The sequence below is a fragment of the Neophocaena asiaeorientalis genome, unplaced genomic scaffold (assembly GCF_003031525.2).
Source record: "Neophocaena asiaeorientalis asiaeorientalis breed wild unplaced genomic scaffold, Neophocaena_asiaeorientalis_V1.1 scaffold180, whole genome shotgun sequence".
In the NCBI taxonomy this organism is placed as follows: Eukaryota; Metazoa; Chordata; class Mammalia; order Artiodactyla; family Phocoenidae; genus Neophocaena; species Neophocaena asiaeorientalis.
The window spans coordinates 3991090-4018567 of NW_020173697.1; the positions used below are offsets into that span (position 1 = coordinate 3991090).

The 27478-nt window shown below is 39.9% G+C and overlaps 1 protein-coding gene and 1 long non-coding RNA gene across 2 annotated transcripts; both read left to right on the forward strand.

Moving 5' to 3' along the window:
• Positions 1–790: 790 nt before the first annotated feature.
• On the forward strand, positions 791–23176 carry AADAT (aminoadipate aminotransferase). Its single transcript, XM_024750533.1, has 11 exons — positions 791–1155; positions 1726–1894; positions 2871–3003; positions 6211–6285; positions 9861–10070; positions 11337–11479; positions 11761–11857; positions 14799–14860; positions 15128–15192; positions 16770–16876; positions 22214–23176. Exons 1-11 carry the CDS (start codon positions 1089–1091, stop codon positions 22340–22342), a joined length of 1257 nt encoding a protein of 418 aa, XP_024606301.1. The 5' UTR covers positions 791–1088; the 3' UTR covers positions 22343–23176.
• A 288-nt stretch (positions 23177–23464) lies between these two features.
• LOC112403181 (uncharacterized) lies at positions 23465–25153 on the forward strand. Its single transcript, XR_003003859.1, has 2 exons — positions 23465–23688; positions 24598–25153. It is a non-coding gene; the product is annotated as an uncharacterized LOC112403181 (long non-coding RNA).
• The last annotated feature ends 2325 nt before the right edge of the window (positions 25154–27478 follow it).

The window sequence follows — 27478 nt, forward strand, 5'->3', positions numbered from 1 at the left end:
GATTCAGGAAGGAGAAATCACGGCTAAAACTGGTGCGAGTCTGAGGAAAAGGATTATTCTGTGAGAAAAGGGGACAAGGTGCTATTAGCCCCAAAGACAGGCATCTTTTCGGATCGACACTTGCAACCTAAATCTACACTGAGTGGTCAAAAAAACCCAAGCGGAGGAAAGACGCTAAAATGTGAGAGCCTCAGAGTGATTCTCCCAAACTTTCTATCAGCACTCCATCCTCACTCTAAAACGCTCAGATCTTGCAAACAGGGGCGCTGGAAATCACCCGCGTCGCTTTGGTGACTCCCCAGGAGACTGTCTATAGCTATCCTTCTGAGAGGAGAGTTTTGCGCCCTGTTGCTCAGGCACCCAGGCCGTGCGGGGCCCTTGAGGACCTGGGCACAGAGGACTCAGGCCCCTCCACCAGCCCCTCGGGGAGATCCCCGCCGACTCCCCGGCCAAACCGACGCTTTCCTGCGGCGACTCCAGCTGCAGGGTCAGGAGTCAGACCGGGTTTTGAATTGCCTCAGGCCCTGGTTCAGGCAGGCGGCCAGCTTCCCCGCACCTCCTGCGCCAAGACGGATGGCCAGGTTGGAGGCTTGCGGCCAGGTCTCCGGGCGGAACCGAGGCCTGGGGCGGAGACCAGTCTGCAGGCGTGGAGGGCGGGGCGGGCCGTGAGGCGCTGCCGGGGGCGGGGACGCGCTGGATGCCAGGCTGGGGGTGGGGATCGGCCAGGAGGGCCGAGGCCAGTGGGTGTGCTGAAGGGCCTTGGAGGCGTGGTCACAGGGCTGGAAACCCACCGGAGGGGCGGCCGGTGGCCATAGTCCGCGTCGCGCAGGGCGGGAGGGGCACGCATCCTAACCTGCCAGTGGACTTCGCCAGTCCTGCTACGCGCCAGGCCGGATCCTAACCAGGCTCTCGCGCAGCCAACAGCCGGGCCTTCGGCGGCCTCTCCTGGCGCCGCGCGCCGGACCACACGCGGGGGACAGCAGAGGTGGCCTTTCCAGGGCAGGGATTAGGGGGCAGGATTGACGCGGATCCTTGGTTTTCCCAGGCTTCAACCACATAAGGCGGGGCTTGCCGCTTGGAATCCGAGAATGAATTACACACGGTTCATCACGGCTGCGAGCGCGGCCAGAAAGCCTTCTGCCATTCGAGTCATGAGTGAGTCCGGGCCCTGCTCTCCCACTGGAGGGGGCGGTCCCCGCAGAGCTGCTCCGGGCGGCCTGTGCCCCGGCTCTGCGCAGACCTGGCACAGAAGGCGCGCTGGAACGGGCACGAGTGTGGGCCATCAGCAGTAGAGAGAGGGCAGGCCGCTGTGGACACGTCCTGCTTCGGCTCCAGAGGGCTCTTCCGGGCACAGGAGTCGGGGTTCGGCTCAGCGTGCGGGCGAGTGCGGAGTGGGGAGGGCGGGTTCGCCGGAGAGAGAGGGGTGCGCGCGGAGCCGGGCACGGACGGGCCGAGTGGAAGCCCGTCTTCTGTTACTGTGACCCTTGGCTTGTCCGCCTGATCACTCCGCCTTCTTAGATGCACGTGTCTATTCCTTAGTTCCTCCACCGGTGAGGTCGGCCCACAAAAAAAGGCATCTTCTGTGTTTCTTTCGGACTAGCATTCTATCACTAGAAATCGTTACACTTTAAAGTTTTACTGACTTTAATGCAGCATGCTGAACCATCTCTGTTTAGGAAGGTCTTCACTGAAAGTGTTTCTTCTCCTCCTCCTTACTTGTTGTAGCTGAGATATTGGGCAAGTCATCGAAATCTGTCCTCTCCCTGGCGACTGGAGCACCAAACCCCAACACGTTCCCTTTCAAGTCTGCGGTTATCACCATAGACAACGGAGAGACCATCCAATTTGATGAAGAGATGATGAAGAGAGCACTGCAGTATTCTCAGAGTGCTGGGTACTGATCAGTAGATAATGTAACCTTGTTGGTTCATTTTCATGAGCAATATTCTAAGCCCGCTGATAGAGTGACGTGTGTGTTTTTTAACTGGGTATTCAGCAGTGAGGAAGGTTTGGGGAAGAGCTTTAGAAAAAAAATAATTGCAGCAATGATACTGAATGCCTAAGATGCCAGGGACTGCTTCTCAACCTTACTCGACTAGGAGAGGGAGAGAAGGCTTTTGAAAGTAGGTACCATTTGAGCTGAGACTGGAATAAAAGAGAGAGAGAGAATATAGCTAGGTGAAGAAGCAGGGTAGGAGAAAGGAGGAAAAGGATAACCCAGGAAGCAGCCAGTTTAGGTCCTAGGGAAATTTCTTAATGATTATGTTCCCTTTCTAAACAGGCAGCTATGTAAGCATGTTGCCCTCAGTTCAGATGTGTTTAATTTCATAAAGGCAAACTGGAACACATATTCTAAGGCTTTCCTTAGCTGGTCTTCTTCAAGTGATAAAGGGTAACTTGCAGAGTGTCTATGAATTATACTTTATTAAAGCCTGTCTGCTCTGTGATTGAAGAATAATGCATGTTGGGTGCATAAAAATTGTGTTGTATATAATGTATACCTAGGCTTTTCTTTCCATGATGCAAAGAACTTACTGAACCTGCACTTCTAGGTATCCTACAGAAATCTCCCTAAGGGAAACAAAAAATGAATTACGCAGTGAGAGCTCTAATGTAAAAGAAAAAGTACAGGCTTTGGAATGAGAAAGCTGTAGATTCAAATCTCAGCTCTTTTAATCACCAACTGATTAACTTATGTGGATTTCTTAATCTCTAAGTCTGTTGCCTTGTCTTTCAAGTAAAGATATTAATATTGGCAAAAAGCATTTGAGGACCTTTAAACTGCCTGCTATAAAGCCACCATTTAGTTCCTGTCTACTATTATTATGATTTTCACTACTGTCAATTTTTACATGCATTTTATGCTTTAGACTCCCAGAGCTGTTATCCTGGCTAAAACAGTTTCAAGTAAAATTGCATAATCCTCCCACCATCCATTATCCAGCCAGCCAAGGACAAATGGACATGTGTGTCACATGTGGCAGCCAAGAAGGTCTCTGTAAGGTAAGACTGGAAGGAAAGACACCCGTGGGAAGAATCAAATATTACGTGCACCCATACAGCCATCTCTCCCTTAGCCACAGAGCATCATGTTCTGTGGGTTATGAAGGCTTCCCTGTCTTCACCTAGAATCATAAGTGGAACGTAAAGACATTCACCAACCTGATTTCTCTTAAACAGAGATCCCACCATCAATGACCCAGAGCTCTGAGTCATTAGGACAAGATTCCGGTTCAGGAAGAACTCAACCACTACCTGCACCTTAGTGAGCACTGCTTAGTTTCATCTAGCTCGGAGATTCAGGCTACATTTCAGTTATGTTTGTGGTTATGGCATTTCAACCCATGACTTTTAAATTCTTCGAGGGTGTATCCTGATACTCCTGAGATGAAACGTCATTCGTTTGTGTGTCTGCTGGTGTCATCATCTGTGCCAGCTGCCCCTTGTACCCTGACTCCCTCTTGGCTGTGCTTCTCCAGGTCTACGTATATGTCTGTGTCTGTGGCTGACTTCTCCTCTGGGTTACTTTCTCTCTCTCTTTCCCTCTCTCTCTCTCTCTCTGCCTCTCTCCTGGGTTCCAGGAACTCCACAGAGGTAACCACCACTGGGGGGTCCCCGGATAAAGAGACTGCATACATGGTTCTCAGTTTCATCTATTTGTTTCTTTTCTTTTTCATGAATAATTAGTCCTGGAAAGGAGGCTCTACATTCAGTCCTCACACCTAGATGAAAGTATGACTCTTGTTTTTCTCAAAGCAGAGTAGCTTTCTTGCTCTTCTTTTTTATGTAAATGTGAAAGCTGGTTAGTTTTCATGAATTTTCATTAAATTATTATTACATAATAATGTATTAAAGTAATAAGACTATAATTTTCCTCCCTCTTCTTGGACTTAATTAGGAAAAACAAAAGGATTAGCTGCTGTTTCAGTTTTATTGTTGAAGAGAAATATTTGTGATGCCCCAGACAAGTAGGGAAAAAAAAGGACTTCAGTGAATTTCTTTTCTTAGGAAGGAACACTATGTGCCTTTTTTTTTTTCCAGAAAGATGCACAAGAAAGTTTCTTCTTTGTCTGTTGCAACATCAGTCATATCAAAGAGGAAGAGAGCATAGATGGCCAAATGCATCAGTAACTCACTGGCTTATAGCCATGCTTGTTCCAGAGGCCTCCTGGGAATCCGGTTTAATATTTCTCTCACTTTGTTCTCCAGGAGGGATATTATTTTAGGTGTCCGTGTCTCAGATCATAAACAGCCCTCCCTCCTCATTTAGGATATTTGACTTTCTCATGTCCCCTAATTGACATGGGAAATGAATGTGATGAGGTTTTCATCTGATCCACAGATGATACACAAGCCACCTCAGTGATCTGTTTGGTCCTAGGATGTCTTGTAAATCCTGAATCAATGAACTTGTCAGAGGAAGATACTGTTTGTCATAAAAGGCCAAAAGCTCATAAGGAAACGTAAATGGAACATCCTAGTCCAAATTGGAAAAAAAAGTCACATCTTCTGTCTCAATGGATAATGGCCGTGCTGTTTGTCAAGAGATCTAGTTTGTTAAAATGATATAGGGAGGAGAGGCTTGACCTGGGGATTGTGAAATGTCACAGGTTGGGAAAGGATTATTCTCTGACTCGTGTAAGATTTAGTCAGAATGGACCCCTCTGATTTAGGCTGGAAAAATCTCTTGTGTGGCTCTACTGATGTCACGAGGCATCATACTGTCCTCAAGATCCCCCGAGACTTGTGGGCCTTGTCCTCCCTGACCTCTGAGTCTCCTTTACCCTTGCTGAGCCCCGCTCCTTTCTGGAATGCTCCCCTTCCTCCTTGCCCTGCCCCCCTTGCAGTGTCCCTTATGTATGGGAGCCCCATGAGGCTGGGCCCCCAAACCTCTTTCCCCTTCACACACACGCACCTTCCCTGGGCATCACACCCGGCGATCACGTCCATGCCATTAACTCCAGGCTCCCTGCACATCCACGCGTCCACCGATCCAGGCTGTTTCAAAGGCACCTCAGACCAAAACACTGATCTGCTTCTCCCTCAGAACAGACAGCATTGGGGGTGTTTTTCAGTCAGTGGCACTCCTCCCACCACCTCCCCACCTGCATAGCCAGGAATCCAGGGCTCCCTCCTGACACCTCTCCTTCCTCGCGCCCCCTCAGTCCACATGCTGGTTCTGATTTCCTAAATACCGCTCAGTTCTCTCCAGCCCCACCATCATCAACCCATCCAGACCACCCTTACCTTTCCCAAAGACTGCAGCAAAAACCTCCCAAATGAGCCTAAAAACTTCCCAGACTCCACCTGTACTCTCATTCCTTTTTGATACTTTGAGTTTGCAGCCAGAATGACTTTCTCAAATGCCTGTCTGGTCACCTGACTGCCCAGTCCCACCCTCTACTTAAAATTCTCACTGGGTTCACTTGGCCCAAAGGCCTCCCTGGGACGCTCTCTGCCCACTTCCCTCTGAGCTCCTTCCACTCTCCTCTTCACACTCCACCTCAAGCCACAGGATTCTTTCAGTTTCTCAAACTGTGCACGTATTGTCACCCCTCCTCCTACTCGTCACGTCCTCATGGAAGCCCCCCCTGAATGCTCTAAGTTCCCTGAGTGCCCAAGTCCTCCTACAATGAGCACGTAGAGCCTTGGCATCTATACGTAATAGCGCTTATCACCGATTTTACATATGCATTTATCTGAGTAGTTATTTGATTAGAATCTAGCTTTCAATGAACTAGCACCTCCACGAGGATAAAAACCATCCCACTATACTCATCAGTTTGTCTCCATAGGTCCTGGCTTATAGCAAAGATTTTTAAATTATTCAAAGAAGGAATACATGAATTTTAGGAGCCAAACCAGTTATGTATATATATATATTTTAAACCTAGAACGGAGGTTTGCAAACTGTGGCTTGAGAGCCAAGCCAGCCGTTGTCTGATTCTGTAAATAGAGTTTTATTGGAACTCAGCCACACCATCGGCTGACGTATTGTCTACAGCTTTCTCACCATAGAGGCAGAGATGAGTAGTTGCAATGGAGACACCAGGGCTCACAAAATATGTCCCACCTGGCATTTACAGAAAACTTGCCAACTCCTTCTCTAGAATCCTAGTGAGCCCAAACTAAAAAAAAAAAAGGTGGGGGGAGGTGTTTTCTAAGACTGGAAACCAGACTAAGGAAGCTAACCTATGCTTCTTTTGTTAGGTATTTGAAATGATCGTTAATCCTGGAGATAATATCCTCGTAAATGAACCTATTTATTCAGGAACAATTCATGCTGTGAGTACACATTTCTACAAAAGGCAACTCTCTTTTCTTCTAACAAATAAGAAACCACTGCACCTTGAGAATTCTCTGTCCACTGAAACATAAAATAGCATCTTTCTTCTTAAACAGGAGAATCATTAATATATGCAAAATATGTGAAATGTTCCCTCTGCTTTATACATTTCTCCTTACAAGGTCTAAATGTAGAGGTACTAAAATTGGGTCTTGCAAAATCATGTCCAGATTTGTTAATATTCCACCTGAAATGTGACTTAATTTACACAGACATGTTTTCACTACCACCTATATGACCACATGCGTAAGGATGGCCATATGTCAGTGTAGGATAACTGTACAGTAACATGGTACGATCAGGACTTTCCTCTCCAGTGTTAATTAACGGGACTCTAATATCCAGAATGAGGAATCGCATCACCTGCTCTGCTGTGCCCTGGTCAGAACACACCACTGTCGGGGGCACAATACTTTTGGGTCGATGTGAATACAGACTGGAGCACAGTCGGAGAAAAGCGACCAGAGTGAACAAAGAAATGGAAATAATACCATAGGTTGAATTGTTTTAGGAACTATGCTCTTTTCTGCAGAGAGAGAAGACTCCACGGGGCCATGAGAATTGTCCTCAAGCACATGAAATCTAGCCATGTGACAGAGGAGTTAGATTTGTCTGAGCATGTCCTCCAGTTCATAGAACTTGAACCAAAGGGTAGAAACTCCAGGGAAACAATTTCAACTCAATGTAACAACCGTATTACCATCAGCCTTACCAGTTCTCTGAAGAGTAAAGCACTGCCCGTCACTGCAGGGGCTCAAAGAAAGAAGCCAGACACAAAAGGACAAATATTGTATGATTCCACTTGTACAAAATATCAAAAATAGGCAAATTTATAGAGACAGGAAGTTGATGAGAGGTTACCAGGGCCTGGGGGAGGGGGAAATGGGGAGCTGTTGCTTAATGACTACAGGGTTTCTGTTTAGAGTGATGAAAAGATTCTGGAAATTGATAGTGAGAGACGCACACATTATGAACGTAATTAATGCCACTGAATCCCACACGTTAAAATGGCAGATTTTTTGTTATATATATTTTACCACAATTTTAAAAACTAAAGTAAAATAATGGCCTTAATCATTGGATACTAATTATTCTTTTCCTGAACTCCAAAGATGTAAGATTACACGATGCCTGTAAATGTAAAACGTGTATCTATGTAAATAGCACAATGCACGCAAGTTTTCACATGCCCAAACAGAAACCCGTGCCACACTGTGAGGGAATATGCCGACGGTTCATATGTGTTTATCTCGTGACCCAATATGAACTTGTTTTATTCATGTACATGTGTTTTTAAAGTCTAAGCCCTTTTAAATTTGCCACAAGTAGGGTCTGGATTATTCTCACTTAGTGCGTAAGTCTACATTTGACCGCTAATATGTGTGTTTGCATATCCTTTGAAAAATTTTTTTCTGAGAACTTCACTCAATTATTGGGTTTTTTTCTTAATTTTTATTGAAATATAGTTTATTTACAATGTCATGTTAGTTTCAGGTATACAGGAAAGTGATTCAGATATATATATATATCTGTTCTTTTTCACATTCTTTTCCATGATAGGTTATTACAGGATATTGAGTATATACTTCCCTGTGCTATACAGTAGGAACTTGCTGTTTATTTATTTTATATATTGTAGTATGTATATGTTAATCCCAAACTCCTAATTTATCCCTCCCCACCTTTCCCCTTTAGTAACCATAAGTTTGTTTTCTATGTCTGTGAGTCTGTCTGTTTTGTAAATAAGTTCATTTGTATCCTTGTCTTAGACTCCAGATATAAGTGCTATCATATGATGTTTGTCTTTCTCTGACTTACTTCACTTAATATGATAATCTCTAGGTCCATCCATGTTGCTGCAAATGGCATTATTTCATTCTTTTTTATGTCTGAGTAATATTCCATTGTATATATGGACCATATTTTCTTTATCCATTCATCTGCTGATGGGCATTTTAAGTTGCTTCCATGTCTTAACTATTGTCAATAGTGCTGCTATGAACATTAGGGTGCATGTATCTTTTTGAATTATACTTTTCTCCATATATATGCCCAGGAGTGGGATCACTGAATCATATGGTAACTCTACTTCTGGTCTTTTAAGAACCTCCATACTGTCTGTTCTCCATAGTGGCTACACCAATTTACATTCCCACCAACAATGTCAGAGGCCCTTTCCTCCACACCCTCTCCAGCATTTATTATTTGTAGACTTTCTGATGATGGGCATTCTGACTCATTTGAGGTGGTACCTCATTGTAGTTTTCATTTGCATTTCTCTAATAATTAGGGATGTTGAACATCTTGTCATGTGCCTGTTGGCCATCTGTATGTCTTCTTTGGAGAAATGTCTATTTCAGTCTTCTGGCCATTTTTTGATTGGGTTTTTTTTTTGTTTTTTGATATTGAGCTGTATGAGCTGTTTGTATACTTTGGAAATTAATCCCTTGTCAGCTGCACAGTTGGCAAATGTTTTCTCCCAGTCTGTAGGTTGTCTTTTCATTTTGTTGATGGTTTCCTTTGCTTGTTATTAATAAGTCCCAATTTTTTCTTTATGAACATAAAACATAAAAATACAAGACTTTTATAAACCTATGTCTATAAGCAAGGCCACTATTTTCAACTTCAGCCTCTGCAATTGGTACAGTATTGAAACACTTCCACATGCCTTGATGGGCCACTGCCACTATGCTCCCTGGCTCCCCTGGCTCCTCTCCTAAGACCACCCTGAACCCCCCATGGTACAGAGCTAATGCTGACCTGGCATGGGGCCTACAGGATGCACCTTAAGTGCCCATGCTACACCACTTGTCCAATATTTTGAATATCACCTCTGCTTATAACTATTTTATGTATTAGCATCACAGATGCTTTATATGATGAATTTACTTTGTAAAAAACTTCCTTAATAAACTCCTATTTTATGAAGCAGTTCTAACCATAATTATAAAGATGATACAGTCAGAAGAGGCTGGGTTATGCTGTGGAATAGCTGACTCCTTATCTCGCTGGCCTATGGCTGCAAAGTCCTGTCTTTCTCTCACACGTCGTGTCCACGGTCAGGCCACCAAGCTCTGTGCCATGCTATCTTCATCCTAGGCCCCAGAGTGACAGAAGCAGCCTCATCTGGACCACTGCCAGTCTTAGAGCAGAGGGAACAGGGAACAAGAGACCCAAGCTGGGATTTAAAGCTTCTGCTTGGAAGGAACACCCATCACTTCTGCACGCAATTTATTGACCAAAGCCAGACCCCTGGCCAAGCCTGACATATATGAGCAGGGATGTCTACCCTTCCTCTAGGAATTGACAGGGAATATTTTTGAAACATAATAGAAGCTTAACCGGGGCAACAGTAGAGTCAGAAAATACCACCTCAGCCCTTGGGTGTAGGGCTGAGTGCAGGTTTGTGTTTAAGGGTATAAATGCTAACATTTTCGTTACTGTAAGAACCAGTGACTATGATATTTGGTATCATGTCTGAGTCTTGGGTTTTCTTTTCTCCTGTCCTCCACAGGTGCAACCACTGGGCTGCAACATTATTAACATTTCCAGTGATGAGCACGGGATTATTCCAGACTCCCTCAGAGAAATACTCTCCAAATGGAAACCAGAAGATTCAAAGAACCCCAAGAAAAACACCCCCAAATTTCTTTATACTGTCCCAAATGGCAACAACCCTGCTGGGAACTCATTAACAACTAACCGCAAAAAGGAAATCTATGAGGTATTTTCAAAGATTGTGTTCCGTGGCTGTGTTCTTGTTTCTTTCTGACCCTTTAGAAGAGTGCTCTCAAGTTCCTTCTCTGATTAGCCTCTTGCTCTCAAGGAAGATGATTTTTTTATTTTATTTTATTTTATTTTTTGCGGTACGCGGGCCTCTCACTGTTGTGGCCTCTCCCGTTGCGGAGCACAGGCTCCGGACGCACAGGCTCAGCGGCCATGGCTCACGGGCCCAGCCGCTCTGTGGCATGTGGGATCTTCCCGGACTGGGACACGAACCCGTGTCCCCTGCATCGGCCAGCGGACTCTCAACCATTCGCTACCAGGGAAGCCCAAGGAAGATGATTTTTAATAAAAGGGTCCCCGTAAATTTAAAATCAAGAAACTATTACGCTCTTGCTATGAGGTTTTCCTTTCCCTTTAATTGATATTTTGGTTGAAAGAGACGTTACTGTTGGTGTAGTGTTAAACTCACCTCTTCCTCCCCTCTCTTCCTTCTGTCTTCCCCTCACCCCCACCTCCAATGCATCCCGTGGCTCCCACCACCAACGTTATCCAAACCCACCATCTCCTTGGCCACCTGCCCGCCCTCCCGGACCCCGTGACTGCCCCCCTCCTCACAGCTCCCGCCCCCGGCTCGTGGCGTCCTTCCTGCTCAAGTGTAGATCTACAACCCCTCCTCCAGCTGCTTCCCTGCACTTAAAACAAGATCAGAGTCCTTCACCTGCCACGCACAGTTATGCGACCTGGGCCTCGGTTCTCAGGTCTCTCACATCCTTCTTGTTGCAGCTACAGAGCCTTCCTTCTGTCCCTGACACACCTATGCCTTCTATAAACGTCTATCCCTTAAACATGCCAAGTATTTTCTCACCCCCAGGGCCTTTGCTCCTGGTCCCTCAGTCTAAAATCTTCTGCCCTGTCATCTGCACGCCTGGTCCTTCCTGCCGGCCTGAGCTCTCCTGGAGCTTCCATGTCACTCTCTCTCTCTCAGACATCCACCCTCTTTAACCTTCTGCCCAGACCTCAAAACCTCCCTCCTGACCCTCTGTTCACTATCCACTGGCTCACATTCCTTCTGTCTTTCCCACCAGATCGTAAGTTCCCTGAGGACAGAGCTTTTAGGGCTGGCTCCTGTCCTCCTAGGACACGGAGCCCTCAGTAGATTCTTGGATGAATGAATGAATGAATGAGTACAAAGAACTGTGGTTCCAAGTGATTTTCATCTTCGAGCGCTCTGAAGAAATAAACATGCTCCTTTAACCTTTTTTAGCTCGCAAGAAAGTACGACTTCCTCATCATAGAAGACGATCCTTACTATTTTATGCAGTTCAACAAGGTAAGTGCAGTGTCAACTCAGCCCACAATCAGTAGACAAGTGGCTGTAAGTTACTGTGCTGATGTGAGTTTAGCCGGGCTGCATGTCCCCAGTGGTCAAAGATAGTTGGCCATTAAATTTATAGCTGTAGGGGGACTGGTCAGGTTTTTGGTTACATATACGAAAGAGCACATTTAGAAACACGTGGTCTATTTTAAGTGTACAATTAAGTTTAAATGTGTATTTTAAATAAGTAGTTTTATTAGACTGTGTTAACTAAGTGCTTGTCCCCAGGTCACAACTTTCTTCCCCATGAAATCACTAACATGGTATTACTTGTTAATGCAGTGTTGGTACTGTGCCTTTTCTCTTTGTGCAGGTTGCGAATAGGGTTTATAACTGGTCCAAAGCCCTTGATCGAGAGAATTGTTTTACACATACAAGTTTCAACAATGCACCCCAGCACATTTGCCCAGGTATGGACAACTTAGGAAATAGGAATTTTTTTGAATCAGATCATAAAACAAAATAGATGTTGGCAAATAAGACTGAGTGAACATGACAGGGAGAGAAATCACTGATTGCATCTCTAGTTCCGCATGGACTGAATTAGGAGACCATGCACAGCAGATGTTTGCTTTAAAAGCCAAAAGAGATTTGAATGGACCTGGTACTGTTTCACAGTGTAGACCAAACACCTTGAGGGTCAGAGATCTTATTCAGCTGTGTCCTGGCATCTAGCCCAGGAATCCCATGAAAACTGTGTTGTACTCGACAGGACAGAAGAGTTTTGGTGAAGTAACACACCATTAGCTTCACTGTCCTGGAATCTGAGAGCAAGGGTTCCAAACCTACATCGTGGCCCAATCTCTCCCTTCACTGCCCATGTGCTAAGCTCCCTACAAACAGTGGCTGGAATGTATTTTAATTAAATACAGTAAAATTATTTTTGGAGAATGTATAAATTTCTTCACAAGCTTTAAGAAATGATTGGAGCCATCCCTAAGGCAATCTTGAGAACCAACCATAAGGACAGGACTGCTACCTAACAACTCAAAAGGTGTAGTTTATGTAGAATGGACATTTCTTTGACATTATACATTCCACAAAGTGCACGTGACCCCGTGTTTTATCTAGTTGGGGACTTTTCCATATTTTCTGTATCTCTTATCAAACGAATTTCACTATCCATTTACATTTAGAACTTCCATTTTGGATAGAAAATCTCTGAATATATTGTATAACTTCATGTATCGACTGTACATGGGGGGGTTGTTTATTTTTTTGTCAATTTATCTCTTTATTTTGATCATAACATTTGTTCAATTTCTGGAACTAATTTTTTTTTAATATCTTTATTGGACTATACTTGTTTACAATGTTGTATTAGTTTCTGCTATATAGCAAAATGAATCGGCTATATGCATACGTATATCCCCATATCCCCTTCCTCTTATATCTCCCTCCCACCCTCCCTATCCCACCCCTCTAGGTGGACACAAAGCACTGAGCCGATCTCCCTGTGCCATGCGGCTGCTTCCCACTAGCTATCTATTTTACGTTTGGTAGTGTATATATGTCCATGCCACTCTGTCACTTCGTCCCAGTTTACCCTTCCCCCTCCCCATGTCCTCATGTCCATTCTCTATGTCTCCATCCTTATTCCTGTCTTGCCCCAAGGTTCTTCAGAGCCATTTTTTTTTTTTAGATTCCATATATATGTGTTAGCATACGGTATTTGTTTTTCTCTTTCTGACTTACTTCACTCTATATGACAGACGCTAGGTCCATCCATCTCACTACAAACAACTCAATTTAATTTCTTTTCATGGCTCAGTAATATTCCATTGTATATATGTGCCACGTCTTCTTTATCCAGTCATCTGTCGATGGACACTTAGGTTGCTTCCATGTCCTGGCTATTGTAAATAGAGCTGCAATGAACATTGTGGTACATGTCTTTTTGAATTATGGTTTTCTCAGGGTATATGCCCAGTAGTGGGATTGCTGGGTCATATGGGAGTTCTATTTTTAGTTTTTTAAAGAACCTCCCTACTGTTCTCCGTAGTGGCTGTATCAATTTACATTCCCACCAACAGTGCAAGAGGGTTCCCTTTTCTCCACACCCTCTCCAGCATTTATTGTTTGGAGATTTTTTGATGATGGCCATTCTCACTGGTGTGAGGTGATACCTCATTATAGTTTGGATTTGCATTTCTCTAATGATTAGTGATGTTGAACATCCTTTCATGTGTTTGTTGGCAATCTGTATATCTTCTTTAGAGAAATGTCTGTTTAGGTCTTCAGCCCATTTTTGGATTGGGTTGTTTGTGGGGTTTTCTTGATATTGAGCTGCATTAGCTGCTTGTATATTTGGAGATTAATCCTTTGTCAGTTGTTTCATTTGCCAATATTTTCTCCCATTCTGAGGGTTGTCTTTTTGTCTTGTTTATGATTTCCTTTGCTGTGCAAAAGCTTTAAGTTTCATTAGGTCCCATTTGTTTATTTTTGTTTTTATTTCCATTCCTCTAGAAGGTGGGTCAAAAAGGATCTTGCTGTGATTTATGTCAAAGTTTACTTGAGATTTTTCTTGTTTCTTGAGGTGAGACTGAACTTAGTATGATTTTAGGCAGCCTCTGTGCTGATGGGAGGGGTTATGCCCTTGTTTTACTAGTTGTTTGGCATGGGGCCTCCAGCACTAGAGCTTGCTGGCCATTGGGAAGAGGTGGGTCTCAGCATTGAGACAGAGATCTCTGAGAGAGCTCTTGCCAATTGATATTACATGCAGCAAGGAAGTCTCTGGTGGTCCAATGACCTGAACTTGACTCTCCCACCTCAGAGGCTCAGGCCTGACAACAGGCCGGAGCACTAAGACCCTGTCAGCCACACAGCTGAGGGAAGCCTTCAGCCAAACAGAAACATGGTGAATGGAGCACACGCCTGTAGAAACCCTCTGCGACTGTATGTGTTTTATATTTAGAGACCATCCAGGGTGGCAGCTATTGGGTGGATCTTGGACTGGACAGTCTGACTTAAGTCCCGGCTCTTTGAGGAGCAGTGACCTCAGGAACGTTAACTTCACCTCGTGCCTCAGTCTCTTCCTCAGTATATTAGAAATCATGACCTGCCTAATAAGGGTATTACGAAGATCAACTTAGCTTAAATACGTTCATATGGTACAGCAGTTTCCGGCACATAGCAAGGACCACATAAATATTTTGTTATTTTTACTATTATTCTTGTCATTGTTAATAATCAATCTTATTATAAGTTGCTGGCTCTACAAAGCTTGGTACAGCCTGTAGCATCCTCTTAGGTTGGTTTGCACATGATCAAGAGTGGTTTGCTTTTACGTTTGGGCAAAAAACACATTTCAGAGGATGAATGATGACCTTATTACTGTCTCATCCCGTTTAGCTCCTGGTATCACAGCTTCTGTACCAATGGGGAGAAGAGGGCTTCCTGGCTCATGTAGACAGGTATTGTATTGTAGGTTCCATACTTTACATAGAAATGGACTTCACTCCATTAATTTTCATTTTTGAAGTATTCCAAAATAATGGAAAAACCACAATGGTAAAATGTTTACCACCCAACAGGTCAAATAAATATGCTCTATTCCCTCATCAAGAATTCAACATTTTCATCAAGATAGGAAATAGATTCTTACAGACTGGACTTCAGAGCCTTTTAATTTCTGCAATCAATGTACTAAATACATCCTTTTCATTGTTTTCTTCTTCTAGGGTTATTGATTTCTATAGGAAGCAGAGGGATGCATTATTGGCAGCTGCAGACAAGTGGTTAAGTGGTGAGTGGAACTTACATCCTGTCCTGGGATGAACAGTAGCCCTTATATGAGTGAGTGATACACACCACAGAGTATTATTAATATCCCTGGGGAAGGAAACAGGGTCCAGGAGTATTCTTGTCAAGAAAATGTTACCTTATAAATAATCTCAGAAGTAACAGCACAAACCCTGGCACAATTCTACGCACTTCTACTATACTTGACTGCTACAAAGAATCTGTGGTTTAAAGAAAAATGGCCAATTAGTCTAACACCAGCAATAATCTACTTAAAGCTAAATAATATCTGTATTCAAAAGGTTTTCAAAATTTTGCTCCAAATAGAAGAGGAATTGTGACATAACATATTCCTTTTCTAACTAGACTCTATAAAGACAAAACAGTCCAATAGTACAAACTAAGTACAGTCTAAGGTGGATTTCTCATTACAGATGATTTGCCTTTTAATCATTAACCTCATTAATCAGTAGTATTTCTATTGCTAATTTGATTTCAAAATGCTTTAGATTTTTTTTTTGCTATTTTTTTTTTTAATTTTTAAATTACTCTTTTTTTGTTAGTTTCTGCTTTATAACAAAGTGAATCAGTTATACATATACATACGTTCCCATAACTCCTCCCTCTTGTGTCTCCCTCCCTCCACCCTCCCTATCCCACCCCTCCAGGCGGTCACAAAGCACCGAGCTGATCTCCCTGTGCTATGCAGCTGCTTCCCACTAGCTATCTACCTTACGTTTGGTAGTGTATATATGTCCATGCCTCTCTCTCGCTTTGTCACAGCTTACCCTTCTATTAAGGAAGAAAGTAAAATGAATTACCCGGGTTTAATTACACCACTAAAAATGCCTTTTGTAGGAATAATAGTAAATACAAAGTATTCACTTCTTATTTCCCTCATATCTTGTTCCCTATGTAGTCCTGATAAAAACACAATTACTATCTTTTTCATAAGAGTACTATTCTACCACTTCCTATAGTGAAGTTGAAAAAAAGGTTTTAATCAACATCAAGGTTTTTTTTTTAAAGGTAATAATCAAAATAACTCTTGTTCCTTCTTGGTTTCTCTATCCTTATATTCAATGAAATATAAAGCCTACAAATACACCAGGAATTCCTGAATTTTAAGTACTTCTTAATTACATTGCAATAAAAACTTCAATTCATTGGACTTCTGAACGATTATGTAAACGATAGGATTTACTGAAACACTAGAAGGCTCTAGAAAGGGTTGAGGAATCCTCTTCTAAAATTGAAAGAGCCACATTTGGCTTAGGGACAGTTCTAAGAAAGGGAGGTGGGCATGGCACTGGATTTCCTGCACTGCCCTGAGACCCACTAAAATCAGAAATATACACGAGTCCCCTCTCTCCCTTTCAAACCCTCCCCTCACTTTTTAAAATAAAACTCAGAACACCAATTTTCAGGACTCCTAAAACTATATTTTTAAAAAATGCTATCACCAAAGGAACTTTTTTGGAAACACTAGTTTACAGTTACTGCAATTTGTCATTTCAGCGATATAGCTGACATCATCAAAAATGGTCTCGGGAAACATTTCTTCTCTTCTTTTGTTTGTAGGTTTGGCAGAATGGCATGTTCCTACTGCTGGAATGTTTTTATGGATTAAAATTAAGGGCCTTCATGATGTAAGAAAACTGATTGAAGAGAAAGCCTTTAAGAAAGAGGTAAAACAGGAAGAAAAGCTATATTTTTTCTTTAAAGTAATATCTTAATAAAAATGGCGAGAGATGTTTATCACTGCCCGCCAACCCAAGGCATAATGTTTGCCTATCAGATACATTATCTCCTTACTAAGAACATAATAGATTTTGGGTTACGGAATTAGTCTCCTGGTCTAAACCAGGGGAAATACTCAGCTCAGCTACTGATTAGCTTAGTGGCTAAGAGCACAGTCTCTGGAGCCATGTCCTTGGGTGTGAATCCCAGCTCCAGCCCTGCCCCGATATGTGGCACTGGATGAGCTGCCCTTCCTGAGTTTCATCTGGAAAATGCAGATAATAAGAATCCCTCCCTCTTAGGGTTGCTATGATGAAAGCAGTCAATATGGATAAAGCACTTAGACTAACACCTGGCATATAGTAAATGCTTGATAAATATAAGCCATTAGTATTTACAATAGAAGGATTTTTTTCCCCGATTATGAAAGTAAAGCATACTTATGATAGCATTATACTTCATTAAAGCATAATGAAAATTTTTTAAATAGCCCATAATTTTACCACCCAGATTTTATGACCATTTGTGAAATATTTTCTTCTTGAAGAGGTTGTATACATCTAGTATTTTGGCTACGAAATTATTTTTTTATTAAAGCATAGCTGATGTACAATATTACATTAGTTTCAGGTATATAACATAGTGATTCAGTATTTTTAAAGATTAGACTCCATTTAAAGTTATTATAAAATATTGGCTGTATTTCCTGTGCTATATAATAAATCCTGTATCTTCTTTATTTTATACATAATAGTTTGTAGCTCTTAATCCTCTACCCTTATTTTGTCCTTCCTCCCTTTCCTCTTCCCACTGGTAACAACTAGTTTGTTCTGTATCATCTGTGAGCCTGTTTCTTTTTGTTGTATTTATTCATTTTATTTTTTTAGATTTTGCATATATGTGATAACATGTTATTTCTCTTTTTCTGACTTATTTCATGAGGCATAATACCCCTCAAGTCCATTGATGTCACAAATGGCAGGACTTCATTTTTTTTATGGCTGAGTAGTATTCCATTGTGTGTGTGTGTGTGTGTGTGTGTGTGTGTGTGTGTGTGTGTGTACACACACATACCACATCTTCTTTATCCATTCATCTGTTGATGGACACTTCGGTTGTTTCTATATCTTGGCTATTATAAATAATGCTGAAATGCATATTGGGGTGCATGTATCTGTTCAAATTAGTGTTTTCTTTTTTCCGGATATATACCCAGGAGTGGACTGCTGCATCATATGGTAGCTCTATTTTTAGATTTTTAGGAACCTCAATATTGTTTTCAATAGTGGCTGCGCCAATTTGCACTCCCACCAACAGCGGAGGAGGGTTCCCTATTCTTCACATCCTCGCCAACACTTGTTATTTGTGTTCTTTTTGTTAATATCCATATTTACAGGTGTGAGGTGATATCTCTTTGTGGTTTTGATTTGCATTTCCCTGTTGATTAGTGATGTTTAGCACCTTTTCATGTACCTGTTGTTCATCTGCATTTCTTCTCTGGAAAAAACATCTATTCAGGTCTTCTGCCCATTTTTTAGTCTGGGTTTTTTAAAAATAATGCTCTGCAATTATGTTACATGATTAAAATTACACAGAAAAGTTTATATCCTGTTTTTTTCACTTAAAATTAGCCCACAAGGATTTCTTCTAGGTTTTCTTTCTCCTTTTGTACTTAAATCATAAGTCTACTTAGATTTCATTAGGTGGCACTAATTAAGCTGAGACATCTAAATATGCTTCTGTGTAGCTTTCCAATTTACAAAATCAATCTACCGTTCTCCATTAATTAATTCCTTTATCATGTTCCTCACTTTTTTGTAAACACCAAGTTCTGTTTCTAGTATCACTTTTGTCTTGAGGCAGTGAGTACAAAGAACAGATCGTGTTGTTGTTGGCAAACTCCTGTGCTAGAGCATAAGAGACAGTCTAGAGGTCAGAGCTGAGAACTGGCTGACTGGACCGGTGAGCCAATCCATTCCCCTGGGAAAGTCACTCATTCCCTGTAATCATCATACTTGACCGCAGGACTCATGCTTTATTAATTGTTTTCATTTTCATTTATCTCTAGGTATTTTTTGATTTTCTCTTTAATTTCTTCCATGATTCATTGGTTGTTTAGTAGCATATTTTTAGCCTCCACATGTTTGTATTTTTTGCAGTTTTTTTCAATATCCACAAATCAATCTGTGTGACACACCACGTTAACAAATTGAAGAATAAAAACCATATGATCATCTCAATAGAGACCAAAAAGGTTTTGATAAAATTCAACATCCATTTATGATAAAAACTCTCCAGAGAGTAGGTATAGAGGGAATACGCCTTAACATAATAATGGCTATATATGAAAAACCCACAGCTAACATCATACTCAACAGCGAAAATCTGAAAGTATTTCCTCTAAGATCAGGAGCAAGACAAGGATGCCCACACTCACCACTTTTATTCAACAAAGTTTTGGAAGACCTAGACACAGCAATCACAGAAGAAAAAGAAATAGAAGGAATCGAAAGTGGAAAAGAAGAAGTAAAACTGTCACTGTTTGCAGATGATGCTATACATAGAAACTCCTAAAGATACTACCAGAAAACTACTAGAGCTCATCAATGAATTCAGTAAAGTTGAATGATACAAAATAAATACAAAGAAATTTGTTGCATTTCTATACACTAACAACAAAAGATCAGAAAGGGAAATTAAGGAAAAAATCCCATTTACCATCACATCTAAAAGAAAAAAATACCTAGGAATAAACCTACCTAAAAAGGCAAAAGACCTGTAATTGGAACCCTATAAAATGCTGATGAAAGAAACTGAAGACAACACAAACTGATGGAAAGATACACCATGTTCTTGGATTGGAAGAATCAATTTTGTCAAAATGACTTTACTATCCAAGGCCAATTACAGGTTTAGTGCAATCCCTAACAAATTACCAAGGTCATTTTTCACAGAACTAGAATAAGTAATTTTAAAATTTGTATGGAAACACAAAAGTCCCCTAACAGCCAAAGCAGTCTTGAGAAAGAAGAATGGAGCTGGAGGAGTCACATTCCCTGACTTCAGACTACACTACAAAGCTGCAGTAATCCAAACAGTATTGTAGTGGCACAAAAACAGAAATATAGATCAATGGAACAGTATAGAGAGCCCAGAAATAAACCCACACACCTATGGTCAATTAATCTATGACAAAGGAGCAAGAATATACCATGGAGAAAAGACAGTCTCTACAATAAAGGATGCTAGGAAAACAGTACAGCTACATGTCAAAGAATGAAATTAGAACATTCTCAAAGATCATATACAACAATAAACTCAAAATGGTTTACAGACCTAAATATAAGACTAGATATTATAAAACTCCTAGAGTAAAACAGTCAGAACACTCTTTGACATAAATCATAGCAATATCATTTTTGCTCTGTCTCCCAGAGTAATGGAAATAAAAAATAAATAAATAAACGGGACCTAGTTAAACTTAATAGCTTTTGCACAGCAAATGAAACCATAAAGAAAACAAAAAGGCAACCTACGGAGTGGGAACAAGTATTTGCAAATGATGTGACAGACAAAGGATTAATTTCCAAAGTATAGAAACAGCTCATACAGTGCAATATAAAGAAAAAAAACCACAAATAACCCAATCCAAAATTGGGCAGAAGACCTAAAAAGACATTTCTCCAAAGAAGACATACAGATGGTCAACAGGCACATGAAAGGATGCTCAATATCGCTAATTATTAGAGAAAATCAAATCAAAACTACAATGAGGTATCACCTCATACCAGACAGAATGCCCATCATCAAAAAGTCTACAAATAATAAATGCTAGAGAGGGTGTGGAGAAAAGGGAACCCTCGTACACTATTGGTGGGAATTTAAATTGGTGCAACCAGTATGGAGGTTCATTAAGAAACTAAAAATAGAGTTACCATATGATCCAGGGATCCCACTCCTGGGAATATATAAATGGAGAAAGGTATAATTCAAAAAGATACATGCACCCCAATGTTTCATTGCAGCACTATTTACAATGGCCAAGACATGGAAACAAACTAAATGTTCATCAAAAAATGAATAGATAAAGAAGATGTGGTACATATATCCCATGGAATATTATTCAGTCATAATCAAAGAATGAAATAATACCATTTGCAGCAAATGGATAGACCTAGCGATTATCACACAAAGTGATGTCAGACAGAAAAAAACCAAATATCATATGATATCACTATATGTGGAATCTAAAAAAATTATACAAATGAACTTATTGACAAAATGGAAATAGACCCACAGACATAGAAAACAAACTTATGGTTACCAAAGGGGAGAGGGGGGAACGGATATATTAAGAAAAATGAATAGATAAAGAAGATGTGGTACATATATCCAATGGAATATTATTCAGTCAGTCATAATCAAAGAATGAAATAATACCATTTGCAGCAAATGGATAGACCTAGCGATTATCACACAAAGTGATGTCAGACAGAAAAAAACCAAATATCATATGATATCACTATATGTGGAATCTAAAAAAATTATACAAATGAACTTATTGACAAAATGGAAATAGACCCACAGACATAGAAAACAAACTTATGGTTACCAAAGGGGAGAGGGGGGAACGGATATATTAGGAGTTTGGGATTAACATATATACACTACTATGTATAACATAGATAACCAACAAGGTCCTACTGTATAGCACAGGGAACTATACTCAATACTTTATAATAACCTATAAGGGAAAAGAATATGAAAAAGAAAAGATACATAGATAGATTGATCTACATATATACATATACATATGTATAACTGGATCACTATTCTGTATACCTGAAACTAACACAACATTGTAAATCAGCTATAGTTTAACTTAAAAAAATGAAATAAAATAAAATATTTTTTAAATGATATTTCATTGTTTGGATTTATTTTACTTTTCTAGTTTTGTTAAAATTTTATTCACGTTTATTACCATTTCTATTTCTTGAATAAGCTGTCCTTGTCCATTTTAAGGTTTTTCCTCTGTTTCTGTGCATTCTTTATAATATATGGAGAAGAGGTAGAATTGCTGTATTTATTGTAAACACTGGTTTCTATGCTTTTAGTTTTATTATATGACATGCAGTAATTTTATATAAATTGATTTTTCTCTTGTGATTTCTTTCATTGCTTTTTAAGTTTAAAAGTCATCCTCCACTCTGAGATTAGATTCACCTATATTTTCTTTTAGTTTTCTTTAATGGTACATCACCTGTTTCCATAAACTCTCTTAGATATTCATGCTTCCTGGATATCATTTCTACCTTGATAGTTCAGCTCCTTGCCCCTACTTCAGAGCATCCTTCTCTTTAGCTTCTCCAGAGCAGATGGACATGGTGAGTACAATGTTCTCTTTAGAGTAAAAGTAGATATCCATTTATTTTTTGTGTTCATTTTGTGAGTTACAACATTATTTGATAGCTTCTTGGGTTTCTGCAAAATGGGTATTGGTTGGAAAGTCACAAACTACCATTCAGAGAAGTTGCCAGGCTTCTATAGACAAATGATGCAACCAAGTTGGAGTCGAATAGATTTCAGACCTGCTCAACAGTGTTGGCAGATTATCAACAAGTCACAAAGAGAACCTCTTTCGCTCCTTCTTGGAATTAACATGAGCCATAGTACATATTCATGAAGCCATCCATCTCTATCTCTGGTGGAAGGGTCAAATAGAATAATATGAATGACTGGAGTTAAGTAATTGCTTAATCACAAAGTCCAGCTTTAACCAGGATTACAGGAAACCAAGAAGAAAGTTCCTAAGAACTGTGTGTCGGGAACCCACAGAAGAGCCATAAACTGAAGAGTCCAGGAAGTGTAAGAAGAGTGTATACTTATCCTTGGAGATGGGCTGTCTCCGGCTGTGTTCTTGATTGACTTCCTTTCTCATGTCATTAAATATGCTTTTCATAAGTTATATATGCATAGAGCCGGACAACTGAAACTATACAGAAGGCATGTGCAGGTGAGAGAGTATATGAAAAAAATAATTTGTGTTCTGGGAGAAGATGATGATCTTGAGGGGATAAGGATTTGAAATATTTCCTGGGCCTCTGATGTGCTTCCGTCTACTTATATTAGTGGACATGACGGCCTCTGACCCAGATAAAACTGAGGTTAATCCTGACTTTTCACTGTCTGATCTCAACCTAAGATGGATACTCTGTTTAAATTTCTCAAGTTATGACAGACTTTTCCTAAACAGCAAAAAAATGAAATAAAATAAAATATTTTTTAAATGATATTTCATTGTTTGGATTTATTTTACTTTTCTAGTTTTGTTAAAATTTTATTCACGTTTATTACCATTTCTATTTCTTGAATAAGCTGTCCTTGTCCATTTTAAGGTTTTTCCTCTGTTTCTGTGCATTCTTTATAATATATGGAGAAGAGGTAGAATTGCTGTATTTATTGTAAACACTGGTTTCTATGCTTTTAGTTTTATTATATGACATGCAGTAATTTTATATAAATTGATTTTTCTCTTGTGATTTCTTTCATTGCTTTTTAAGTTTAAAAGTCATCCTCCACTCTGAGATTAGATTCACCTATATTTTCTTTTAGTTTTCTTTAATGGTACATCACCTGTTTCCATAAACTCTCTTAGATATTCATGCTTCCTGGATATCATTTCTACCTTGATAGTTCAGCTCCTTGCCCCTACTTCAGAGCATCCTTCTCTTTAGCTTCTCCAGAGCAGATGGACATGGTGAGTACAATGTTCTCTTTAGAGTAAAAGTAGATATCCATTTATTTTTTGTGTTCATTTTGTGAGTTACAACATTATTTGATAGCTTCTTGGGTTTCTGCAAAATGGGTATTGGTTGGAAAGTCACAAACTACCATTCAGAGAAGTTGCCAGGCTTCTATAGACAAATGATGCAACCAAATTGGAGTCGAATAGATTTCAGACCTGCTCAACAGTGTTGGCAAATTATCAACACGTTAAAAAGAGAAACTCTTTCATTTCTTCATAGAATTAACATGAGCCATAGTACAAATTCATGAAGCCATCCATCTCTATCTCTTGAGGAAGGGTCAAATAGAATAATATGAATGATTAGAGTTAAGTAATTGCTTAATCACAAAGTCCAGCTTTAACCAGGATTACAGGAAACCAAGAAGAAAGTTCCTAAGAACTGTGTGTCGGGAACCCACAGAAGAGCCATAAACTGAAGAGTCCAGGAAGTGTAAGAAGAGTGTATACTTATCCTTGGAGATGGGCTGTCTCCGGCTGTGTTCTTGATTGACTTCCTTTCTCATGTCATTAAATATGCTTTTCATAAGTTATATATGCATAGAGCCGGACAACTGAAACTATACAGAAGGCATGTGCAGGTGAGAGAGTATATGAAAAAAATAATTCGTGTTCTGGGAGAAGATGATGATCTTGAGGGGATAAGGATCTGAAAAATTTCCTGGGCCTCTGATGTGCTTCCGTCTACGTATATTAGTGGACATGACGGCCTCTGACCCAGATAAAACTGAGGTTAATCCTGACTTTTCACTGTCTGATCTCAACCTAAGATGGATACTCTGTTTAAATTTCTCAAGTTATGACAGACTTTTCCTAAACAGCATCCTAATTTTATTAATTCTTCTCTCTGTTCGCTTTTAGGCCTTCCAGGGATTAGCCCAACTTATAAAGGAATCTTTATGAAGAAATCGAACTCTTCATAGCACTCACGGTTTTCAGATAAATTATTTCTATGTTTTAGCAGGAAGAAATGATTGTTGGTGTCAGACTTACAGATTGGGTTTCACCAAATACGTCATATCTGTAGTAATTTAACTAGACAACTTTTAAAGTGCCCTTGAATGCATCAGATTGCCAAAATATATTTATAATCCACATATACATGTTGATGAATTTTCAATCCACAAAAAAATATTTTTATCCTGGATTTTATTGTAAAGATTTTTATAGTTGCTTTATCATTTCCCATAAATTTTCTTTGAAAATAACATTTTTACAGTAAATTATTTGTAAGCAAACAATCATGTTCAAAATGGTATGTAATGTGAACTTCTCCTATTTTGAAGAAAATGTAATGAGAGCTTGTTGCAAAAATTGTTAGAATTTGACCATTATACATAATTTTTAGTAAGAGTATCACAGACATTATGTTATGGCACAGAAATCTATTTAAAATAAAATTCTGAATCTAAACATACCTAAACGTCTGCCTATTAATTCTAAGTAAGGAGGAGAGATTAAGGACTGAGAAAAAGGTCCTACATTGTATTTTTATGAAACTACACAACTTTCAAAAGCATGTTCTTATCAGTTACGTAATTTCAATCTACTAGACTCCTTTGAGGTACTTAGGATATACTTGTAATGATTTTCTTTCTCACCTTTAAGATCTTTATTTTCCCCATCTGATTATTAAATATATGCTCACTTAATTTTTTTCAAACAACCCAGTAAGTATAAGGAATAAAGTAAAAGCCACTGGGTGTCTCACCCCCAACATTCATATCCATCCTTTTAGATGTTTTCTATGCATGTACATGTAATATGTACAAGAATGGGATCTCATTAGGACAGTATCATAAATACCCTGTATCCATTTATTTTCTATTGCTGTATAACAATTTACCAGCATTCCAAGCCCCATCCTTGTAAGGTCATCAGGTCCTTTAAGGAACTAGGAAGTTTATGTCACTGTCATTCTCACCATCCTTGTGTATGTAAACATTTCCATCACAGTTAGTATTTTCCCAGCATATGAATGAGCTGCAGCGTTTTGTCCTGGTGGAAATCAATATGGCTGTTTCAAGTTGACCTAAAATGAACAGTTGTCAGGAAGCACAGAGAGTCCCAGGCAGGATAAACCCAGGGAGGAACACGCCAAGACACAAAAAGCTGGTTCTTTGAAAAGATAAACAAAATTGACAAACTGTTAGCCAGACTCATCAAGAAAAAAAAGGGAGAGGACTCAAATCAATAAACTTAGAAATAAAAAAGGAGAAGTTACAACTGACACCAGAGAAATACAAAGGACCATAAGAGACTACTACAAGCAACTATACACCAATAAAATGGACAAAGAAACGGACAAATTCTTAGGAAGGTACCAAGCCTGTACCAGGAGGAAATAGAAAATATGAACAGACCAATTACCAGTACTGAAACTGAATCAGAAACTTTAAAACTTTAAAGTCCAGGACCAGAAGGCCTCACAGGTGAATTCTACCAAACATTTAGAGGAGGGTTAACACCCATTCTCTGAAACTATTCCAGAAAAAAATGCAGGGGAAGGAACACTTCCAAACTCATTCTATGGGGCCACCATCACCCTGACACCAAAACCAGATAAAGATATCATTAAAAAAAAGAAGAAGAAATTTACACGCCAATATCACTGATGAACATAGATGCAAAATTCCTCAACAAAATACTAGCAAACAGAATCCAACAACACATTAAAAGGATCATACACCATGATCAAGGGGATTTATCCCAGGGATGCTAGGATTTTTCAATATTCAGAAATCAGTCAATGTGATACGTCACATTAACAAACTGAAGAATAAAAACCATATGATCAGCTCAGTAGATGCAGAAAAAGCTTTTCATAAAATTCAACATCGATTTATGATAAAAACTCTTCAGAAAGTGGGCATAGAGGGACCATATCTCAACATAATAAAGGCATATATGACAAACTCACAGCTAACATCATTCTCAACAGTGAAAAGCTGAAAGCATTTCCACTAAATTCAGAAACAAGACAAGAATGCCCACTCTCACCACTTTTATTCAACATAGTTTTGGAAGTCCTAGCCACACCAACCAGACAGGAAAAAGAAACTAAAGGAATCCAAACTGGAAAAGAAGATGTAAAACTCTCACTGTTTGCAGATGACATGAAGTATACATAGAAAATCCTAAAGACACCACCAGAAAGCTACTAGAGTTCATTAATGAATTCCATAAATTTGCAGGGTACAAAATTACTTTACAGAAATCTGTTGCATTTCTATACATGAACAAGGAAATATCAGAAGAGAAATTAAAGAAACAATCCCATTAACTACAGCACCAAAAAGAATAAACTACCTAAGAATAAACCTACCTAAGGAGGCAAAGACCTGTGCTCTGAAAACTATAAGATGCTGATAAAAGATATAGAAGACAACACAAACAGATGGAAAGATATACTGTGTTTTGGACTGGAAGAATCTATATTGTTAAGATGACCATACTATGCAAGACAATCTACAGATTCGACACAATACCTATCGAATTACCAATGGCGTTTTTCACAGAACTAGAACAAATTAATTTTAAAATTTGTATGGAAACACAGAAGACCCCTAAGAGGCAAAGCAATCTTGAGAAATAAGAACAGAGGCAGAGGAATCACACTACCTGACTTCAGGTTTTACTACAAAGCTACAGTCAAAACAGTATGGTATTGGCACAAAAACAGAAATATAGATCAATGGAACAGGATAGAAAGCCCAGAAATAAACACACAAACTTATGGTCA

Coding starts and splice junctions, on each gene's coding strand:
- AADAT (XM_024750533.1), top strand. CDS start 1,089: ATGAATTACACACGGTTCATCACGGCTGCGAGCGCGGCCAGAAAGCCT. Junction 1,156..1,725: donor TTCTGCCATTCGAGTCATGA/GTGAGTCCGGGC, acceptor TACTTGTTGTAG/CTGAGATATTGGGCAAGTCA. Junction 16,877..22,213: donor AGAAAGCCTTTAAGAAAGAG/GTAAAACAGGAA, acceptor AAACTCTCTTAG/ATATTCATGCTTCCTGGATA.